At 40.2% G+C, this 21730-nt stretch overlaps 1 protein-coding gene across 1 annotated transcript in view; it reads left to right on the top strand.

The window, feature by feature from the left end:
- Nucleotides 1–21730, top strand: part of LOC116416870 (probable kinetochore protein NUF2) — a 439111-nt gene that overhangs the window by 373079 nt on the left and 44302 nt on the right. Inside the window, exon 4 of the mRNA XM_031927120.2 lies at nucleotides 7066–7210. Coding sequence (XP_031782980.1) covers nucleotides 7066–7210 — 145 coding nt within the window. The remainder of the gene's footprint in view (nucleotides 1–7065; nucleotides 7211–21730) is intronic.

Here is a 21730-nt window from a genome sequence, read left to right as displayed (position 1 = left end):
AATCCACTGATGAGTAGAAGCTGAGATATAGTAGGCGTTTGCAAACGAAAACACAGACATTGTCTTACACATACACACACACATGATCGTACGGAATTTTACACATTCTACAAACACACTTCTTGAATGTGTTTACATAAACTCTAGAAATAACTATTACAAGGCTTCCTAAGGTAGGAAGCAAATAAAACATGCATTTCCTGAATGTAGTCTCTTACTTATCTCAACAACTCGGAGACCACGATTTTCCGTGCCTCCGAGACGAGAGAGAGAGCAGTGACGACCAGGATCATCCGCTGCAGGAGAACACCCGAGCCACCATCACCTTGAGCACCCGGGGTACCCCAGCACGTCACTGTTTCAGCCAGGAGGGACGCCTCCCGGCCATCCACGAATTTTTCCCCGTCGGCAGCCGACGGATACGCGGCGACCGAGTAACCAACGCGCGCGTCGAAACTGTAAGTCCGTAACATTAACTACTGCGCGATTTATAGATCACCGAATCGGCTGCAAACACCGAGGCCGAGGCTCACTGCCACCGAGTCGTCGGCTCGTCTCCAGTGCGAGCCGCGAGTGCGAACTCGTCCTCTCGCGACACGTGTTACATTGTATTAACATCTTGAGTGAATATAGACATCTTACTTTTGAACACGAACGCATGTCTGTTTCTTCCGTAAACCTATTGCGTCCTTCCGACGAACCCGGTAGAGTAAAGCCGGTTACATCGCGGCGCGGCTGCAGAGCGCGCGCCTGGACGGAGACTCTATACGGGAAGAAAGCGCGGCGAGCTTCGTACGACGCGCAGTTGTACACCGAGGCAACCCGGCTGCATAGTACGGAGTCGGCATTGCACCGACGGCTAACGTCCGTCGCCGACTTCAGCATCATCGAGGGATAGCCGTGCGGAGATAAAAGAGTGAGTAATCCCCCTCGTTGACGCGAGAGCATCTTCGCGGCTGTTGCGCTAAAGCCCAGTTGACCCGTGACAATGTATATGATTTGTCAAATTGCACAAGTGTTCCATGTATGTGTATCCTGACTTTAATAAAGTACTTCAATAGAATTATAAGATAAGTGATTTATTATAAATTAATAACAAAAATTATTGTTTAGAACTTTTTGTATTAAGCATTTACTTTGTGGAATTTATTCCATTGTTGCCGGTTCTTTAATGTTTATGATGTTTGTAGCAGATGAATTTTTCTATCAGCCTTTTGACGAGTAAAGTATATTATTTTTAATTTATTGAAATTATTATTTACCTTGTATACAAATAATTTTGTTGCATTTTATTGCTAAGTATAATGTCATTAATATTTCATTATAATAAAAAATTGAGTAAAAATTTGTTTACGGTCAAAATTATTATTCAAATATTGTTCTTATTTTAATTTTTATTATTATTATTATTAATTTTTTAATGCAATAATGATTGTTATTTATGGTTGTTATAATTTACTATGCATAATATATTTACAATTTAATCAATGTATAAATTATAATTTTGTAAAAGTACCTTGTTCAATATTTGTTTGAAAAGTCGATTTTGTGATGCAGTAATCATATATCATTGAGTTAACGATTTACATTTGTATTTTTTATAATCATGAGGCATAGTGTTACGTTCAATGCAAGCAAGATTAAAGTTTTATCATTTTAGACTTTGTGTTTCTATGCGGTTGTATATGTTTGTTCTGCATATCTATACATATAGGGATACGTGTTTGTAAACGCAAGAGTATGATAAAAAGTTCACCAATTGCAGCACAAATTTTGTGGACGACATAAACTATTATATACTATAAGTTTAAGTGTTTGGTTCACTTAAGAGTAAATGTTTACTAAGTTCAAATTTAAAGGTTAATACAAAAAGTGTGGAAAAGTTTATTATTTCGAAAACTTAGTCTAGGCGTGGTGTCAAATATTATACATTACTAGAGCTTGAACAGCGCGCTCCGCGCACCCTAACCTAAAGGACGTTTAGACTTCCTGACTTAGACGCATGCGCACTACATGAGTCAATCACAAAACGTCTATCTCGGCTTCACAACATCCGATCATGACTTTTTTCTATGGGGATATTAAGCATGAACACTTTTTCTTCAGTTCTACGGTTCTCCGGTTCTCCGGTTCTCCAGTCCTTCAGGATCACACTGTCTATATTTCTTGATTTTATTAGTATTAGAGTGACCTCATTGTAATTCGCATCTCCTTCAAACATCTTTTACAGTGTGATTACTTATCTAACAATATCGACTGAAAGATAACCGGTTTAAATTCGTCTCACAGATCGCCGAAGCGAACCACGCCCCTCCACTGAAACCCATAAAGTCGTCCCAGTAACAACAAGTTTGTAGCACTGGAAGACGAATCAAATGTAAAACAGTATACAACTAAATTATGTATGGAATATGGAAATAGGTATAGTTTGAACTGACTTGTTAATGTTCAGTCTGCTATAGTTTATAACGGATGTTTTACCGACCTCTCCGCTTCAAAGAGCAAAAGCAGTTTGGCGACGTCGCCGAAATGGGTAAAAGTCGTCAAAACCGATCAAGTATATACAAAAAAGTCGCCAAAACCGGCTAATAACAGACATATATATATATATATATATATATACTAGTGGGGCTCCGCCCCCCTGCTCGCTTCGCTCGCCAACCCCCTATTGTAGTTTCTGTGTGATTTTATCTTCAAAATTTTATTTTCATGAACTGATAATTATGTTCTGGATGGTTGAAAATGATCGATCTTATTGTATAAGAAAACCTGTTACTGGAAGTAAAAGTATTGTTTAACATTGAACTTCTACTATTAATGGCATTTAAAATAGTTTTAGCTAGTTTTTGAAGTTTTCTGACGCTTGAAATTCATCATTTGAATTTATATATATATATTTTTTTTAAATTAATTTTAATTTTTTTTAATGTTCTTAATGTTTAAATCTTTGTGCCGCAAAAGGCATCTATAAAATGATAGACTTTTCGAGTTGCGCGCCATTGGGAGACGTGAGGTGATCCTGAAAATTAAATTATTTGGAAAACTGTCTCTTTATTCTGTCTCTCTAGTTCTGTCTGACTACTCATATTACCTGAAAATTCATCGAGGTCTTTGATCTCGCTTATCTTGTCCATTTTGTTGTTTATTCAATCAGTGAATCATCTATAATGATTATACTTTATGATGGTTCTTTGAGTTCTTTGAACTCAATTATTCCCTAACTTATTTACACGTTATTAATAATTAACTTTAATCTTATAACTTAAATAAAATTAGAGATCTTCAATATCTGGTTCTCTTGGAACTGATACTTCTTACCTTAACCTAAACCTTAATTCTATTTAATATTATCCAATTTAAATCTATTTAATCATAATATGTTATAAATTTGTATTTAATTGGACTGTTAATGCGGCCTTATTTTACTACGCAATAGCGTTGTGAAAGTATGACGGTCTCAAGCCCGATAACGCAGAGAGCAGTCATGTTATTTGGTGGGGGGGGGTGGTGGGGGGCGATGGGGGGGCGGTGGGGGGGGGGTTTTGAGATTTTCGAAAATAACAGAAAAATGAAAGAATTTTACGTGTTTTGGTGGGGGGGCCAAGGTGGGGGGGTGGTGGAGGGGTGGTGGGGGGGTGGTGGGGGGGTGGTGGGGGGGGGGGTAGTGGGGGGGTGGTGGGGGGGAGTCTTGCCAAAATGACTATATAATATAGGAAGATATATATATATACACACACATTAAAGTGTATCGAAATTTTGTATGCACTTTGGCGACTCGTAATATTGCGAAAATTTTAGTAGTTATATCAAATCGAACGTCTGTACAATTTGGGCGCATAAAGTCAATATATGTATTCCGAAAAAACTATTTGAATACATTCTTTATGTCTATCAATAGGTTGAATATTAGACAACCTCTGAAAATTAACTGTAGATTGCATATCAGAAATAAAGTAAAATTTTGAAATGCTGTTACAAGTATATGGTTATAAAAAATTAAAAGGTTAGGCGAGTTTGATATATTATCCGCAACGAAATAACAGATAAAAAAGAACTGAGATCAATCAACTAAAGTCAAGCTTATTATATTTAATCATAATGAAGCAACAAATTTTTTTTTTGTCAATGAAGGGCTTACTTATAACATTCTAATACACGAAAAGAAAATTTTAGTTGTTCACTAATAAACAAAAAGAAACGGTCATGGCAAGTTACGTAGTAGAGAGTTGAGAGTTGTTCATAATTGATCATTATATAACTTTATGTTAAGTAAGTCCTTTGTTGACCAAAAAAAATTTAGTTGCTTCATTATGATTAAATATAATAAACTTGACTTAGGTTGATTGATTTCAGTTCTTTTTTATCTGTTATTTCGTTGCGGAATATATTAAACTCGATTAACCTTTTACTTTTTTAAAAGTTAATTTTTTTTAGAGATCTCAGTCCTTTTCAGGAATTTTTTTTTTGAGAATTTCATATTTTTCCTGAAAATAAAATATAAGCACTTTTCGACCATGACTTTTTTGTAACATTTTTACCACTAGGAAATGAAATCATTGGTTGTTCTGATGCACAACCCTCGAATGATTTCTACACCTAGACACCAAAAACCACGGAGCGCACTACCTAGACCTCGTCATCGGCCACCCTGTACACCTAGACGCCACCCTCGAATTCTTTCTACACTCAGACACAAAAAACCACCAAGCGCACCACCTAGACCTTGTAATCGGCCACCCCGTACACCAAGACACCGCCCTCGAATGATGCATTTACCTAGACTTTGTAATTTAATTAAGTACATTTATTTAATATAAAATTTTAATATAAAACATTTTCGAAATCTATACAGAATGTAGTTGTTATCATACTTTACTGTTCCGTAACTGTAGAAACTGTCATAATTTATGAGTACTGTTGTATCAATCGGTAAAAGGTGTGAAGCTGTGGGGGGCTGCGGAGGAGTGTGGGGGTTGCGGGGGAGGGGCTGCAGGGGGCTCTCATATTTTAAAAATTACGTAAAAATAAATAATTTTTACGTTATTTAGTGGGGAGGGGCTGCAGGGGGTTGAGGGAGGGGGGTATCTCCAAAATAAATACATATATAATATTGGTAGAAATAGTGATTTAATAAAACTATGTAAAAGTTAACTAAACTGTAATACCCCCCCTCTCAACGACTGCCGCGCGCAGTTGCTTCCATACCCGATTCTCTCTCTCCCACAGTCCCTTGCGCGCAAGTACCCCCATTCCTACTAGCGTATCGGCGCTGCTCGCCTATAAGTATGGGGCGCGCTCGAGCGCTTTATAGATAGTTTATGGGCGTTCATAGATCTCTCAAACCTTTCTTCGCGAACAAGAAAAGTCTCCTCACAAACGAAAGTGCGCACTCTTAACGGAATCGTTAGAAATATATGCACCTATGCCATCCCTGTATGGCGCACTGCCAAAAGACTGTCTAAACTCAACAGCACTTACATGAGAATCCTCCGTGGATTTCTCAACATCCCGTGGTACATTAGAAACACACAAATCCTGAAAGAAACAGGGTTCCCTTCCCTTCACGAAGCGTCTCTTACGTACGCTAACAATCTCAGAAACTCGTGCGCAAACCACAAAAATCCAACGATTAAAACCCTGGCCACTATCGTCAGTTTACCTAGAGACAGGGTCCTCAGACCATGCTCTCAAACAAAAAACTGAATTCCCCCCTTTCTTCCCTTCTATCTACCCTCTCATTCATCCCATAGCGCAAAAGACCGTTACACAAACGATCTCTAAATACGCTTTTTAGCTTCTCCTTCTTATTTTGCTCAAGCTTTATAACCTCCAGGTTGGTAACCAACGAGGAGGTGGTTTAGTCGGTAGGCGCCGCAAGGTGAATCCGACACTACACTCTCTTGGGTATCTTTAGAAGCTTCCCCTCCTCGGTCCATCAAGAAAAAAAAGAACGCGAGCATCAGTCATCTGCCGGCTTCGGCCCGGTGTAGACCTCCCTACCTCTTGGCAATCGTGTCTGCGGACTAGAGTTCAAGGTCATCACCACTCCACATTCACGACATTTCTTCATCTTTCACATACAGTTCTTTCACCTCCCCCCCATCTAACGTAGGCTTCCTACAGCCACGACTCGGCAAGCAACGGCTTGTCATTCACGCTCTCTGACTACCACGATTTACTAATTTGCCCTTTTCAGTGCAATCGAATATTAACATAGAACTTACTTCCGTTGTCCCGCTTTATTGTTTAAGGTCGGCTGCCAAAGAGAGCATCTTACGATCTCTCGGCGTATTCGCCTTGTAACAACTGTTATCATAAATTAATTTAAATATTTGATTGATGATGGTAATATATTGAGAAGAAATTTTTTCATTTAATTTCAGTATAGACTGCATTAAAATGATGACATTATATTAAGATATTTTATACGAACAAATATCATTTTCGACTACTTTTTTCTTCCCAAACATAGTCTACAATAAAATATAACAACTGACATATGTTAACCGCGACCGGAGCAAGCGTTTTGTGCTAGTCGTGTTTTAAGGGCTCAAAGTGGGCTTTTGAAAAAGCCCATTTAACGCTTAGCTTTATTAACGTCTACTTAGCATTTGATGCACACCATAGCTTTTGCGACGCATGCATGCATTTTTCCATTTTTATGGCTATAAAGCAGGAGTAAGTTAGATGTTTTTTTTACACTACCAATTTTTAAATTTGTAACAATTTTATAAAATTTTTCAACAATTATTTAAACTCTTAGGCAGATTTGCCTCTTGAAATTTCTTTTACACACGGGGTTGGCAAGCAAAGCTTATTTACTCCTTTTCACCGCATATAATTAAATAAAATATTTTATATGTTTGTATGTTTATAACTTTACTTGTACATAAATCATTCTTTAAGCGTTCTGGCACTAATTCTACACATGTGGTTCCCAGCAGTGTATCCAGCAGAGCGAGCAGGGCGGTACCCTTCTTGTACAAATAAAAAATGATTTTCAGTACATTAATTGTCGTCTCTTTACATAAATTCAATGTAAAAATAATTTTTTTTCTGTTTTAGGAAAAAGAATGTTTGGAAATGCAATACAAAGTTTCTGAACGAGAAGTTACTGAATTTCGGGATAAAATAGTTAATTATAAGAGAAAAATTGATAATTTATCGTCAACCATAAATTTGCAGGATGTTCTTATTTGTCAGTTGAAAGGTTTGACAAAATATTATATTTGTATCATATTGTTAAGATAAGGTTTTAAATAACATCTCGATCTTTACAATAACGGAATTGTAACTTGTCTTTGTTAAAAATTTATAGAATAATGAGTGAGGTAGACGGGAGGATTGTTTATAACAATGAAGTTTATTGTAGTGGACATATACAAAACATGCCAAGCATGCGTGTGCTCTGCTAGAGCGTAGAGTAACGAGCAGACTTAGTCGTAGTCGCGTAGCGTCGCATGATTTTGGCATCTCTTGCAGTCACGTGATTCACATGCACATGCCGAGGAGAGGGGAGGCTTACAGGTGTGCGTCCCCTCCCACACTCATTAGCGCGCTCACTCATTATCGCGCGCTCTATACTATACATACTAAACTGGGTCTGAACTTGACAATATATATTGAATTTGGCTTCAACTTGGCAATGTACAATATAAATGTACCATATTTCAACAAAAATACGTCATTTCACAATAGCTATCAAACTCTGACCAATAAAAATCATAAAATTCGCGGCGTCATTAACTAGGTTGCGGGGAATTGCTATTTTCAATGTTCGAATCGCCTGATATTTGAATTAGATCCCAATATTGTTCCCTTTCTGCCATATTGTCTTTTCACCAATCTAGAATTTCATTTTAATCACTTTAAGTGTTTTGATTTCAGTTGATCTTTTTTAGTCTAATGACGACCTACTCATATAAACGTTCCATACCTTGACCCATCCTAGGCATCAAGTAACTGATAAATATCTACAGAAGCATCACCAATCATCTTGGTAACTGGCCATCGTTTCAACCAGTTACCCAGAAAAGCGCTTTAGCGAAAACTTTGGCAAGAAGGTCCTGAAGGCCTTGGAGAAGGAAATCAACGTCATCCCCGACGAAGACTATTTAAAAAGTTTCTTTGACAATTGGTTTCAGAGGAAAGCACAGATCTTATACTGCATGGACCAAAAAGATTAGATTAAATTAGATAGTATTTTTATTCAAGTACATTATGTTGTAGAATATAATAGTAAAGATATAAATGGATAAAGTATAATAAATAAAATAAGTAGAAGTGCATCTCTTAGAGTTTGTGTTTAGTGAGAATCTGTAAGATGAGACAATGGAGTAAGCCAGAATGAGCATGGGTGTGTGTATATGTGTGAGAGTGTGGAAGATGTTTACAGATTTTCGAGTGTGATAAAATGTTCGTTAGCAAGTTTCTTGAAGCCAGTGATGGATGCTGTGTTGCGAATGTGTAATTGTAGATTATTCCAGAGATATGAGTCGCTGATATGAAACGAGTTCCTCAGCGTCTTCGTTGTGAAAATAGGGATATCTAGGGGTGTCATCTCCCCCTGACAGGTCAGAATGCTACGCGGAAATCAAAGTAGAACAGTACATATCGTCGGTCCCTACGAAGAGTAGTACGGTTCAGATTTGCCGGCGAAGACTATTAGTTTTAACCAAAATAACTATTTGTTTTTCTCCAAAACAATTAGATTTTTTCATGTGGGAAAGATCTGAAATGTACTAGTCTTCGCGGAAAATCTGAACCGTCCTTGTCTTCGTAGCAAATCTGAACCGTACTACTCTTCGGGGATCAACGATATGATGGCACAGACGAGTCAAACATTTTACGCAGGAAAGTACTTCCTGCGTCGAGCTTTGGTCAGCCATTGCAACTCCCACCTGTACGGGGGGATGTGCTCGTCTCTTCTTACACCATAGATGTAACAGATCAATTTGTAATAGATGTAAAGTTCTTGAAAGAGGCCACAGTACACAGATAAGCAGTTATCGATTGTTGGAAAAAGGAAGGCTTGCACAAGATGCTTGCGCAGTCTCAGATTGGTACTCTTTCTAAGGACAAAGCCTGTACATTAGTGAGTCAGCACGCTTACACATTTGTGACATGCTCTTTTCACGTGAGTTTAGAATCAAGCACCAATCCCAGATTATGCACAGAAGATTCAAACTTAACTCAGGCACCCCCAATATTAATGAAAGTGTTAGCTGCTAAAGGTAAAGCGTTAATATAGTGGAGGAAGGCCAGGAAGATTGCTTGAGTTTTAATAACGTTAAGTTTTAAACGGTTTTGTGCATCCCAGCCCAGTATCCTCTCAACGTTAGCACTCATCTTGTTAGAGCAAGAATCGAGCTCCTCAAGGTGGCATTGGCAGTAAATTTACAGGTCATCCGCATAGATCAGATGGGAGACATCGAAATCTAGGCAGAAACTGATGTCGTTGATGTACAATGTAAACAGCAAAGGATCCAGGACAGAACCCTGCGGAACGACAATGTTAAGGTGCCGAGGTGAAGAACGTTCGCTATTGTCACAAACGATGGCTCGCTCTGTTCCAGTAAGATAGGAGGCAAACCAGCGAATGACTTGCTTTGAGAAGCTAAAAGTGGATAGCTTTCTCAGAAGCCTGACGTGACACACAGTGTCAAACGCCTTGCTGAAATCGAAAAGAAGAAGGAAAGTGACTTTCTTTTTGTTAATCCCGGTTCTGACATTATCAGTTAGCTTAATTAAGGGGCTGTGGGAGCTAAAGCTTCCAAAATACGCCACAAGGTATTTCGTATTTTAAATGCCAAAAAAAGTAAAAGTCTAATTAACTTTTTCTTTTGGTAGAATGATTAATTAAACTTAATAGAATGGCGCTGTGCTAGTTATATTGATAGAAATTAAAATAATAAAAAGTTTATTGGTACTACTTAGTTTCAAGGTTAGCGCTGAGATCGCGCTAAGATCGTGTAAACACCCATTCGTATTTCAAAACTTGTTAGAAAAACTTGTACAATTGACAATTTCTTTCGATAAAATGATTTGAATAAAACACTATTGCGCTCTGATCTTAATTTTTCATTGCACGCTTTATTTAAAAAGTTCCATGGACCAGAAAAACCATGTTTTTTAGCTCCCACATCCGCTTAAGCTAGACTGAGTGTTTTCAGATTGTCGAGCAGGATCCTTGATTCAAGGTATTTCAAGGCTTGCCTGTGCACCAGCTACTCCAGGGCCTTGGAGAACAAGCAGAGGAGAAAAATCGGACTGGTGGAAGTAGTACTGGCAATACCTTAGAAATAATAACCTGCGGAATGCTGTCACTCCCCCTGGCCTGAGTGTCGAAATGTGATACCGCAGCTAACGCGTCCAATTCAGTTATAGTGCTGAACTTGAAATGTTCAGGGAGGTCTAGACTTTTCAGGGTGTGCAGATAATCCTTAACACCAGGAGCAAGCGGGTCATTGGAAATTGAGCTAAAGTGCTTGTTGAGGTCATCTTAAGAAAAGCGTGATGGCGAGGGGGCCTTAGAGGCATTCCAAATTTTTCCAACTCTCTGCAACATCAGTCAAGATTGACAGACGTAAATAATAATAATTCAGCCTGGCTTTCTCGACCTGTCTGTGAGCGTTGTCTTTAGCTAGTCTATAGATTCGAAGATCAGAATCGAGCCTAGAATCCTTGAAAGACCTGTAAAGTCTATCCTTTTCCGATACGAGGTCACGAAGAGCCGTGGTAAACCATGGGTGACGCTTCCGTCTTGGTGTCACGGTCCGTTATGGGGCAAGATGGTTAATGGCGTTCGTTAGGTTAACGTTAAGCATTGCATTTGTCTAGTGATGAAATAGTGAGTGACCAGTTACATGCGCTAAGTAAGTCCCTTAGTTTCTCGGCGCTGATTCCTTTATAGTTTTGAAGTGAATACATCTATAGGCTCGCCGGGTATACATTTTACTAGGGAGTGATACGGCAGTGCGACAGACCGATCGTCACAAAAGCAGCGGCAGCTCTCTCCTCCTACCGGTCCTCTTCGCCGCGCATATTAGCATACTCGCACAGCTCAGCTCTCCCCTTACATATGTGCAAATCCAGAAAAAAACCGGACACTTCAGGAGGTATGAGTGAACAAATTTGAAATTTGAGAGCACACCTACCCGACCAACTTTTGGGTTCTTTAGGTCATATAGAACCCGGAAAACCTTAGGTTTCCAAGATTAAACAATACCTATTTTTTTGCCGGGCAGTTTAAATTCTCTTATGGGAATTTAACACGGGGAAAATTATCAAAAACAAGCCACGATTCAACTTTACCTACTCAGTGTATAAAGGCGCAATTCAAAAATGTGTATTGCTACGATAGAAGTATTAAAAGAGAGCTTGAATTTAAAGGCTAGTGAGTTCAAAATGGTTACCTGGGTAAATAGTTGTCTAGGCTTGAAAATAGTAAAAAGTCACGGAGAGTAAGATGTTATATATATATATATATATATATATGTGTGTGTGTGTGTGTGTGTGTGTGTGTGTGTGTGTGTGTGTGCCTATCAATTATGGCCGTTTTTTGGCCGTTTTCATCGTCATATATAGCTGATCATAAAATAAAAATGTAACCTAAATTTTCAAACCGAAAGGGGAAGAAAAGAGCTACAATTCGAGCCCGAGATCGTCGAAATTGACTGCTCAGATCAAAAGTTATTAGGATTTTGAAAATAAGAAAAATCGCTGATTTTCGTAAAAAATCGAGAAATTGGTGATTTTTTGTTATTTTCAAGTCTAGACAACTTTTGACCTAGGCAGTCATTTTTAACTTACCAGCCCTCAAATTGATTTTTTTTTAATACTTTGATTCTATTAAAACACATTTTTGGATTGCGCCTCCAGAAAAAAAGTGGCAATTTTCTGATTTTCGGTCATTTTCCCCGTGTTAAATTCCCATAAGAGAATTTCAACTATCTGGCAAAAAAATAGGTATTTTTTAATCTTGGGAACCCAAGGTTTTTGAGGTTCTATATGACCTAAAGAACGAAAAAAGTGGTCGGGTAGGTGTGTTCCCAAATTTCAAATTTGTTCACTCAGACCCCCTGAAGTGTCCGGTTTTTTCTGGATTTGCACATATCAGCCGCACTTATTTACACACGCTGCAAGCGGCTATCGGGTTTTCTTGTTTTTTTCCGCTGGATTTCAGGCTCCTGACGCGCTAATATAGCGGTGCCTTTTATGGCGCTTCAAATTTTTTGCGTCAACTAGACGACGTGACCTTTTTAATATGCGCGAAACGTTTGCTGGTAAACATTATTACTTTATGACACGCCGTGGCGTAAACCTCGATTTACCACACGCTCATGCAAAAATGCACTCGCTAAATCTCGGTTTACGCACGTTGTGTCATAAAATATCGTACGATACTATTATTCTTATTATATTTTCTTTATTCGTATTATATTTTGCCTATCCTATATTTACTAGTTGCTCAATGATTACTTCAACTAAAATGTTTACACCTTTGTCAAAGTTGCGATTAAGTTGGAAAAATAAGAAAATGGCGTCGATTTACGCATCAAAATAACTTAATCAAAAAATTATAAAAATTTATCAAAAAAGTCACAATTAAATCTATCCTCGTAGATTACTACTTTGCACTCAATGAAGACGCATTTAATTTGCGTCGAAGACTAATTCATTTCAGTTTTGCCGCGAAGAATATAGTATATATATTTTAAACTCTTGCGTCGAAGACTATAAAGTACATTTGCAGTCCCGCTGCGAAGACTAGTACATTTCTCACTTCGTATACGTTTGATTCTTTGGTAACGAAATTATTCAAAATTTTCCAAAATTCCAGACCATCTATTTAAGTATTTATTTTTATCGGCTGTCCCCGAGACAGCCACATTTTTTGTAAGAGTATGTGTTAGGTGCGTGGAGTGGAATCTGTATGTCGGGAGTAACTGTGATAACGTCTTGTCCATTGATGAAAGGTGAGTCTGTTTTCCAGTAACATAGCAGGCGATTCTGCTCATCAATTAGGCATAGGTCAAGTTAAGTATCAGTACCCTGTTTGTGGTGGGTAGCACTATAGGGAACCGATGAGAGGGAATTTTTATTAATAAAGGCCCTAATGAAATTAGTGTCTTCAGATGAAGATAGTTAGTCTGAGTTGGAGTCACCCATTATGATTATTGTTGAGTAATTGTGCATCCCGGTTGTTAGTGGTCAATAAAATTAGAGCCTTAAAAGAAAGGAGTGGACGATAAACAACCACCACAAAGATGTGTAAAACTCCCTTTGCCGATACCTCACAGAAAAGGTATTCAGGCCTGCCTGGCTTGCCCGACCAGTCACCAACAGATGACAAAATAACGCTTACTGTTAGTGATTTATGTATAAAGAGAGCTATACCTCCTCCGTTCCTATTTCTGTCTCGTCTGTACAGTAAGTAATCATCCAGTGAAGGGATGGATGTTATTTTGTCGTTTAGCCAGGTTTCAGTGGCAGCTACTACGTGAAACAAAGATCTAGTGGACAAAAAGAGTCTGACCATCTTAATGTGACCCATAAGAGAGTTTGCATGAAAATGGCAGACCCTTAGACCTTTAGACAGAGATACCTTAGAATTAGACGAAGACATGGCAGATGAGCTTGATGGTGGATGTAGTGGAATGATACGTGTACGGTGAATCTTCAGTGTTTAATGGTGATGACAGCTGGCGGAATCCAAGCAAAAAAGCATTTAGCTCGACGTCGGTGGTGAGGGCGGTGGCGCGCTTGCTGTTATCATTGCAGCGCATGTACAGTTTCCCATCCCTTACGTAGGTTCGGCCTTTTCTTGGCCGCTAGCCTAGCCTTCGAACGAAGCTCGTGGATGTCCGGGGGAAGCAGTTCATTGATGTTAAGGGGACGGATACACCTTAAATGGTCAAAAAATGACAAATTCAATTGTTTGTTTATATTTTTCCCAAATTGTTTAAAAAATGAATTAAACTATTAAATATATTCAGGTATAATGTAAGAAACATAAAACCATGTTTATATATGCTATATTATCAGGAATGACATTTCTCCAAAGGCCAAAATTCAGAATTTTCATTTTTCAGCTATTGCAGACTTACTTAAGATTTGGGGGGCACTTTTATTTTAATAGATATGCTCCAAACACATATAGTTTCCAGGTAAGTGTGGGGTTTTACAAAGAAATATTATTTAAAAAAGTTGTCTGGATATTAACTTAAAATTTATTACTAATATGGCATATATAAACATGGTTTTATGTTCCTTACATTATACCTAAATATATTAAATAGTTTAATTTATTCTTTAAACAATTTGGGAAAAATAACTTCAATAAATGAAATATACGTTATCTTATGTATTTCAGGATATAAGTCAAATAAAAACTCGATATCACCTATAAGTGCAAAAATAGCTCAGGTAGTAGGATAGCGAATCCCCATCCAGAAAACCCAGGTTCTAATCTTGACCAGGAAAACAATTTTTATTATTTTTTGATGCTTAAGGCGGGGTTGTACCAAAAATTTTAACTTTTTTATTTAATTCTTATATTTTCTCAAATCGTAACGGACCGCTACTATTCGATTTAAATCATATGAAATGCGTGCGCAGATAGTGAGAGACGCGAGCTAATAAGTGTGACATATGTATGTAGGAGTGCGAGAGATAGAAAGAGTAAGGGAGAGAAGAGAGGAGAAGGAATGCGTTCGCATGATGAGAAAGAGAAGGAGTATGAAGTGAGGAGAGTGAAGACTTTTGCGAACGTCTAGAGAGTGCGTGGGGAGAGAGAGCAGGAGACATTCGCACGGCGGTTTGGGAATCAGCGTCGAAATGAATTAACGACTGGCCTATATGATCTGTAATCGGCAGTTGGCGCTGGAGCATCTAGAACGGATGAACTCCGCGGAGGTGCGGCCCTCCCGGTGGATCGTTTCGGGTTACGGGGTCGGGGAGCCGCAGGGCTTCGAACCTATCCCGACAGGTTAACGGATTCGTGGTGGACCTAAGATCCTTAGCCAGGCATAGGCCCAAGTAATGCCTGAGAGGAGCTCGAGGTCGTGAGTAGCTGCATAGTATGCGACGGCTTGGGTATGTGCCTAACAGAGCGCGCAGGGATTGGATTGGTCCCGCCGCCCACTGAGCGGGTGTAAGTTTCCACACTTAACGAGCACGAATCAGTAGGATACCGGGTGACGAAGCGGAACACGGGCCCGGGACCCGGATGCTGCATTGATCCGAGCGTATCTTGGTCCATGCTCAAGCAATCGAACGGATGCACTAGAAGCTGCGAAGCGAAGGGAGAGGTAGGCGGCGTTGGTGAGTAGGAAAAGTTTACGGCTTATCGAGCCGCGTATAAATGTGATGGCCCGCCCAGCCCGACTGCTTGTAGAAGAAGGAGAATTATGAATGTCGAGAGGCCGTGGACGAATACCGAAAACCAGCGCCAAGTGCCTAGTACCGGAGCCTAACGGCGAAAGGTGCTCCCGGAGTTGTGAGGAGGCCATGTGGGAAAGCCTAGTGCGTAGCCCGCATGTAAAAACTTACGACTATATGAAGCGTCTAGAGAGCCACACCTTAGCTCTCTACATATGCTATCTAAATTGCTACGTACTTGCAAATCATAATTGCAATCAGTAGTGATTTTGATACTGTGCATACTAGATAGATAAATATAAAAGCAAAGTGAAAACGCGTAAGAAGAAATAATTAGAACTAGCAGCCGATAAAATGACAGAACGACAAAACGAAATCAAACAGTCCCTTGTCAAACTAAAAGGAAATGCCGAAAATGAGTCATCACTGGACCCTGAAGCAATCGGCTTCAGTGAACAATTGCATAAAAACATGCAATGTGAAAAACGAGAAAGTGAAGACAGAAGTGCACAAAAGTATTGAAGAAGCTGAAATTAACTATCAATCCAACAAAAAGATTTAAGGATCTCCAAGCTCGACCTCACTCAAAGCATTAATACTTTGGACAGCAGGATGGGAAAAGTCGAGAATAAATTAGACAAGCATGAGAATAATTTAGTTGATCCAGCAAGAATGGTCAAGAATTTCAAAGAAAGTGGAAAATGCTCATGAAATTGATGCCTTATTGTTAAAAAAAAAAAAAAAACCCGGGAGTATTGAACGTTCAGCCAAATCCAGCAGAAAAAACAGAGCTGGCTCGGTTCATTTTAATAAATCTGTGGATATGAGGCATATAAGAGCATCCACTTGAAAAAGATCATCGAGCAGCTCGTCACCATCTCTAATTAGGAGGACATCAACACATAAAAGGACCCGCCACTTAGAAAATATTGGAGGAGTCGTTTTTCTGGTGTGACTTTAGTTAATAGCAAATTTCCAGCAGAAAGCACGTTTTCTCACTTAATCATCATATTAATTTTCAAGGGTGAATTGCACGAGAAACCAATTAAATATCTCAGAGAAATGCAAAGTTACGCAAATCCCGACAAAACAGCACTCGAAAGTATAAAATATTTGCTAGCGAGATCCTTGCGAGGCTCAGCCACTAGTTGGTGGGATATGATCGAGAGTTCGATAACCTCGTATGAGAAATTCGAGGAAGAATTTCGGGAGAGATTCTGGAATTCCAAGATCACAGATCAAATAAAAACAAAGATCGAATTAAGAAAATATGATCCAAATATGAAAAAGCCGAGTAGACTACAAGACCGAACTGATAAGTCAAGCAATAGACGTTGGGGGCTTGACCGAGAAAGAACTGGTCAGAAAATTAGTAGCACATCATGACTTTGACATCAAGTTCGCAGCTTTTACTTATAAGATTGAAAAGAAATTCGAGCTGCTACAATTATTGAGTTGTAAAGATGAGGATGCGTCCAAAGAAGCGAAGAGTACAGGGCAGCCAAAATTCTCACAAAATCCACAAAAAACTTTTGGACGTTTGGCCAAATAATGAAGTTAACAGTTATTTGCAACAACAGGAGCAAAAAAAAACTAAGGAAATTGGTCAGTGGCCCCGCATCAGACAATCAATCCCGCATTAAGTAATTTTGGTCACCAGGGTACATGAACCAAACCAAAGAACAATAACAACATTCACGCTTTAAATCAAGAAATCATATACAATCCTTAAGAAGCATGTGGATTAACGTTGGGAAACTAACTTCAGTCGCAGCATGTGCCACGGATGAAATCTCAAAAGAAGAGAGTTATGATGCGACTTTGAAAAATAAATTGGTCCAGACAATTTTTGAAGACCCGAGAGGTGCATTATTCGACAATTCAGATGACAAGACTATTTAATCAAAACGAGTAGCAAATTGTCTCGAGATTGAGATTTTATTGGAAAAAATTAATGTTTGTGCTCTGATAGATACAGGAAGTCCGGTAATGTGCGTGTCTGAAGAATTTTACAGCACACACTTGGAGAAACTAAAAAATTGCCCAACCCATTCAATTGTTGGACAGATAATAAAGGGAGAAGTTGGTGCTCAATCAGTCAGATTAAAGTTGCAATTCCAAGCTGAAGTACAAATGGAGGCAACAAAGAAAAATCTCAATTTCATTTTAATTCCTCGTCTATCAAGAGAGTGCATCATTAGAATGGACGCTCTACAAGAATTTGAAATATTAATACATTTCAATATGGGAATCATCGAATTGAGAGAGAGAGAGAGAGAGAGAGAGAGAGAGAGAGAGAGAGAGAGAGAGAGAGAGAGAGAGAGAGAGAGAGAGAGAGAGAGAGAGAGACAGAAGGATGAAGAAATCTTATTCTATACGAATAAAAAAATCAAACCTGAAGAAACTAATCATCATCTCATTGAAGCGATCGCTGACTATGAAGATGACGTAAAGATCAATGGATTCCAGAGGAGTGTAAATACGATAAAAGTAAAGACTTTCGTTGTCTCTCAGAAGTGCCTATGGAATTTCCAAACGAACAAACGTTCCGAGAAGAAAAGTTTCAAGGAAATTCAGAGTCAATAGAAAACAACAATAAGTATGACATTACAGTTCAGGAAGTAGACAAAAAATTAAAAGACTGCACCTGACTAGTGTTGTAAAAATCTAACTACACTAGTCAAACTAAGAGAGTTTATCTGGAAGCACAAAAAGGTATTCAATAAAAAACCGAGTTTATTAAAAGGTTACAAATATCGAATCAAGATAAAGGACGATTCACAATTTTTTGTGCCACCTTACCCAATTTCAATAAATGACAGAGAAACGGTAGGGGACATTATAAATAAAATGTTGGAGTGAAATATTATTATTGAAATATAATTGCAGAAGCAGAATGGCATATTGCCTTATTATTGTATACTGTATATTTTATCAGCAAGTAGAAAAAAAAAAATTGCTGAGAAGTGGACTCGAACCCGAGTGCATAAGAATACCAAGCAACAACGTAGACCGCGCCACCACAATCATCGTTGGCATATGAAAACTGAAAGTAGCGTATGTTTATCGGGAGGCTGGGGTGGCTTATTAGTTTAATTTAGCTTTGTTTAAGCTTAAGCTTAACGTGTTTGTGTTGGTTTAACCATAATCCGTCTAAAAAATTAAAGTTTTTAATTATGAGGGTTGATTTCATAAAGACGATCATGGCCACTGACATTAAGGGCTTAGAGTTTAGTCTGTAATAGAGTTTATCGGTGATTGTTTATAAATATATCATTGTTTATGAATCATATTCACCGCGTAAGCCCGAATCCTTGACAGTTACCGCCGCTTATATTATTTCTCCTCTTTGCTCTGCCGCGCCTCGATGTGATTGTGTACTCTCTACTTCCCTCTTCGCCGCTGTTGCTGGTGGGGAAGCTAGTTGCGTACGGCCGCCCCTACTTCTCCTCCGCTGCTTCTAGATGCGTATAGTTCGGAGCGAAAACCGCAGGGCGGCGCTAGCTTACGACTGCATATCGCACGGCACGCTTTCGCCCATGCTCATCGGCAATCTCTCCTCTCATCTCTGCTGCAGCTTACGAAGGATATTATCCATGTTAAGTAATGGATATGTGTTCCCGACGTACGAGCATGGATCAGAGCGAGAGTAAAGATCGGCGGACAAATGCACCAGCGCGTCATGCAAAATGTCGCGTAGGCCTCGTGGCATGTGTGGCCACTTGAGTATACTTAAGTAGCTTCGGTCGAGCGGGCGTGCGGATGGGAGCTTCAGTATTAGATTTATGGTCAACGACGAGTTGTGTGCGTGCTTAAACTAAGAAATTTTTTATGTATGAGCTCTGTTCCTGGCATAGGTTTTCCTCTAAAGAGTTTTTCCATGCGTCGCGAGCGAAATCCCGAGTGAATCCGGAATCACGGCTCCGACTGACGAGCACATGCGCGATCGAAAAGAAATGGTTCTTTTTCGCGTCAAGGGGCTTTATGGCTTGGCACCCGCGCTCTAGGTTAAGCCCGGGGTCAGTTTTCGGTACAGCGAGAGCGTGCGCATAATATGTTTTAGCTCAACGTCAAGCGCGGCATTGGGACCGGATTTATTACTTTATGAGAGCGAGCGCGTCACCGTGTTTACTCAGCGCTGAGCGCGCCCCAAGCGCGGTGTCGCGTCCGAATTTTTTGATAGCTTTTCGCGGAGGGAAAAACTTTCGGATATCGGATACATCGGCATCTGGTGATCCAGACCAGCGGACGATGAAAATAAGGACCTGGGGAAGGGAGACCGTTTTCGGGGACTTAGCGGGGACGAGCGTCGCTTCGCGTGCTCATCAGGGTCAGTCTCGAATGAGATTCGGAGCCGAAAGCTTCTCTTGTAGAATTTTCCGCTGAATAATAATTTTTCCTTATTATTTCCCGAGTTTTATTTTGAGTTTTTTCCTTCGTTAGTAATTTAATCATTTTGTTTTATTCTAATATATTTTCTGATTAGTTTAAATTTTATTTTTATAAGTTTTATTAAATTTAAATAAAAGTGCAAACTTCGAGCGCGATACTGCTCCGTTAGCAGCTACAATATGCGGTAGCCTTTGACAGCGCATCACTACCAGGCTTGACGAAGCACTATCAGAGGGCTCAATTACGCCTGCAGCAAGTAACTCTCGTACTTGTTGGTACATCTCCTCCTCTATCTTTAGTGACACGAGATAATATCACTGTTTTATTGGCTTGGCCGATCCAACGTCTATCCCGTGCTTGATCAACTGAGCCCGTTTCATCGTGCGGTTGGATTTAGGCAGAGTGCTGTCTAGCATTATGCGAATCTGCTCGCGCTCGTCGTCACTAACGTACGCGAGCCCAAAAGCGGCAATTTCTACCGCCCCTGCAGTAGCTATCGTACCCACCTGAAGTTGGACGATTTTACGCTCCTTCTTCAGATACAGGATCTTTACGTTTGGATCGTGGACTGCACCGAACAGGCGCCCAAATTCGTTCCATCCAAACACTCGTTGGTCGCTTCAAGCATGATTGGCACAGTTACGTCGCGTTGTACTCCTGCAACGTCGAATGGCAAGTCCATGTATCCGACGATCGGCGACGTCTGACCATTTTCACACTGTGCTCGACGGCCATCGCGTTATCGCAAAGGTCGACCGTAGGCGCTAGCAATTTGGAGTCTCAATGACCCCATCACTGTCATAGCGGCGCCTGGGTTGTAGAGAGCTCTTACTCTAAACCCTCCAATGCCCACTTGTACCCACCAGTGCGACTCATCTTCATTCAGTGATATCGCCGGCTGGCTAGATTCGCTGGACAGCAGTGCGACCATGCGATCTAAAGCCTGAGGTTTCGCGCGAGGTATCGGCTAAGCCCTCTGAGACTCCTCGCGCGACTGTTCAAGAGGAGTAGTGACCTCACCTACTCCCCCTTTTTTGCCGTTTTCCTTATCCGAAGGGCATTGTCGGGCAAGGTGCCCTTTTCCGCGGCAGTTGAAGCACTCTATTGGCTTCTTTGGCTTTTTCCGGTCTGCCTTTCCGGAACTATCGCCTGGCTTCTGGCTTTTGCGCTTCGTAGGAGACTTGCCTCCCTCTTTTCTAGGTCCGAAGCGTCCTCGCTAAGGGGCTGACTTTTTGCTGCTCCCATCAGCGTTGGCTTGTTTCGCCTATTGCAACATAGCCGCAAACTTCGAATCGAGAAGCTTGCTTGTAGCGTCAATCAATAAGGTAACTGCCGTAGGTTTGCTCCGTAAATCCTACGGCAGCTACCGGCGTTTTACTGCCAGTCTTTGGCGTTTCGCCCTTAAAGGCATATTCGGGAACGATTGCTACGCTGGGCTTCGGAGGTGCTCTGTATAAGGCTTCGCGGGCTAGAGCGACCTCAACTTCGACTGCAGCCTCGAGCAGTTGCTCCACGGACGATAAATCTTTCCGCTGGAGCCCACGTTTAAAATCCGATTCAATTTCTGGCTAGCGTCTGGTCGGGGATCTATCCTCCGCATTATACCTTGCAGGTTGCTTACGTACACCTGTACGCGTTCGCCAGGCTCCTGCGTTGTCGAAATTACTTCGCTTAGCAACTTCTGCTGGTAGCCTTGCTTCTGCCCGTATCATCGTTTAATTCACTCACAGAAATCGCCCCAGCTGGACCATTCTCCTTGTTCAGAGAGTCGGTTCTGTAACAGCTCGTACGCATTATCCGTCAGTACCTCTTGTAATGACGCTAGCATTTGCGCATCGGACAGGTCGTCCAACCTTTTGTGTCCTTTTATGCGTTGCAAGAAGTTCTTGACGCTTAACGAGGAGTCCCCGGTTAACTTAATCCCCCGTTTGTTTACCGCAGGACCGATGGGTCTATT

This window comes from Nasonia vitripennis (genome assembly GCF_009193385.2).
Source record: "Nasonia vitripennis strain AsymCx chromosome 3 unlocalized genomic scaffold, Nvit_psr_1.1 chr3_random0010, whole genome shotgun sequence".
In the NCBI taxonomy this organism is placed as follows: domain Eukaryota; kingdom Metazoa; phylum Arthropoda; class Insecta; order Hymenoptera; family Pteromalidae; genus Nasonia; species Nasonia vitripennis.
Note: the sequence above shows the minus strand (reverse complement) of the source record. Positions and strands in the feature narration are given on the sequence as shown.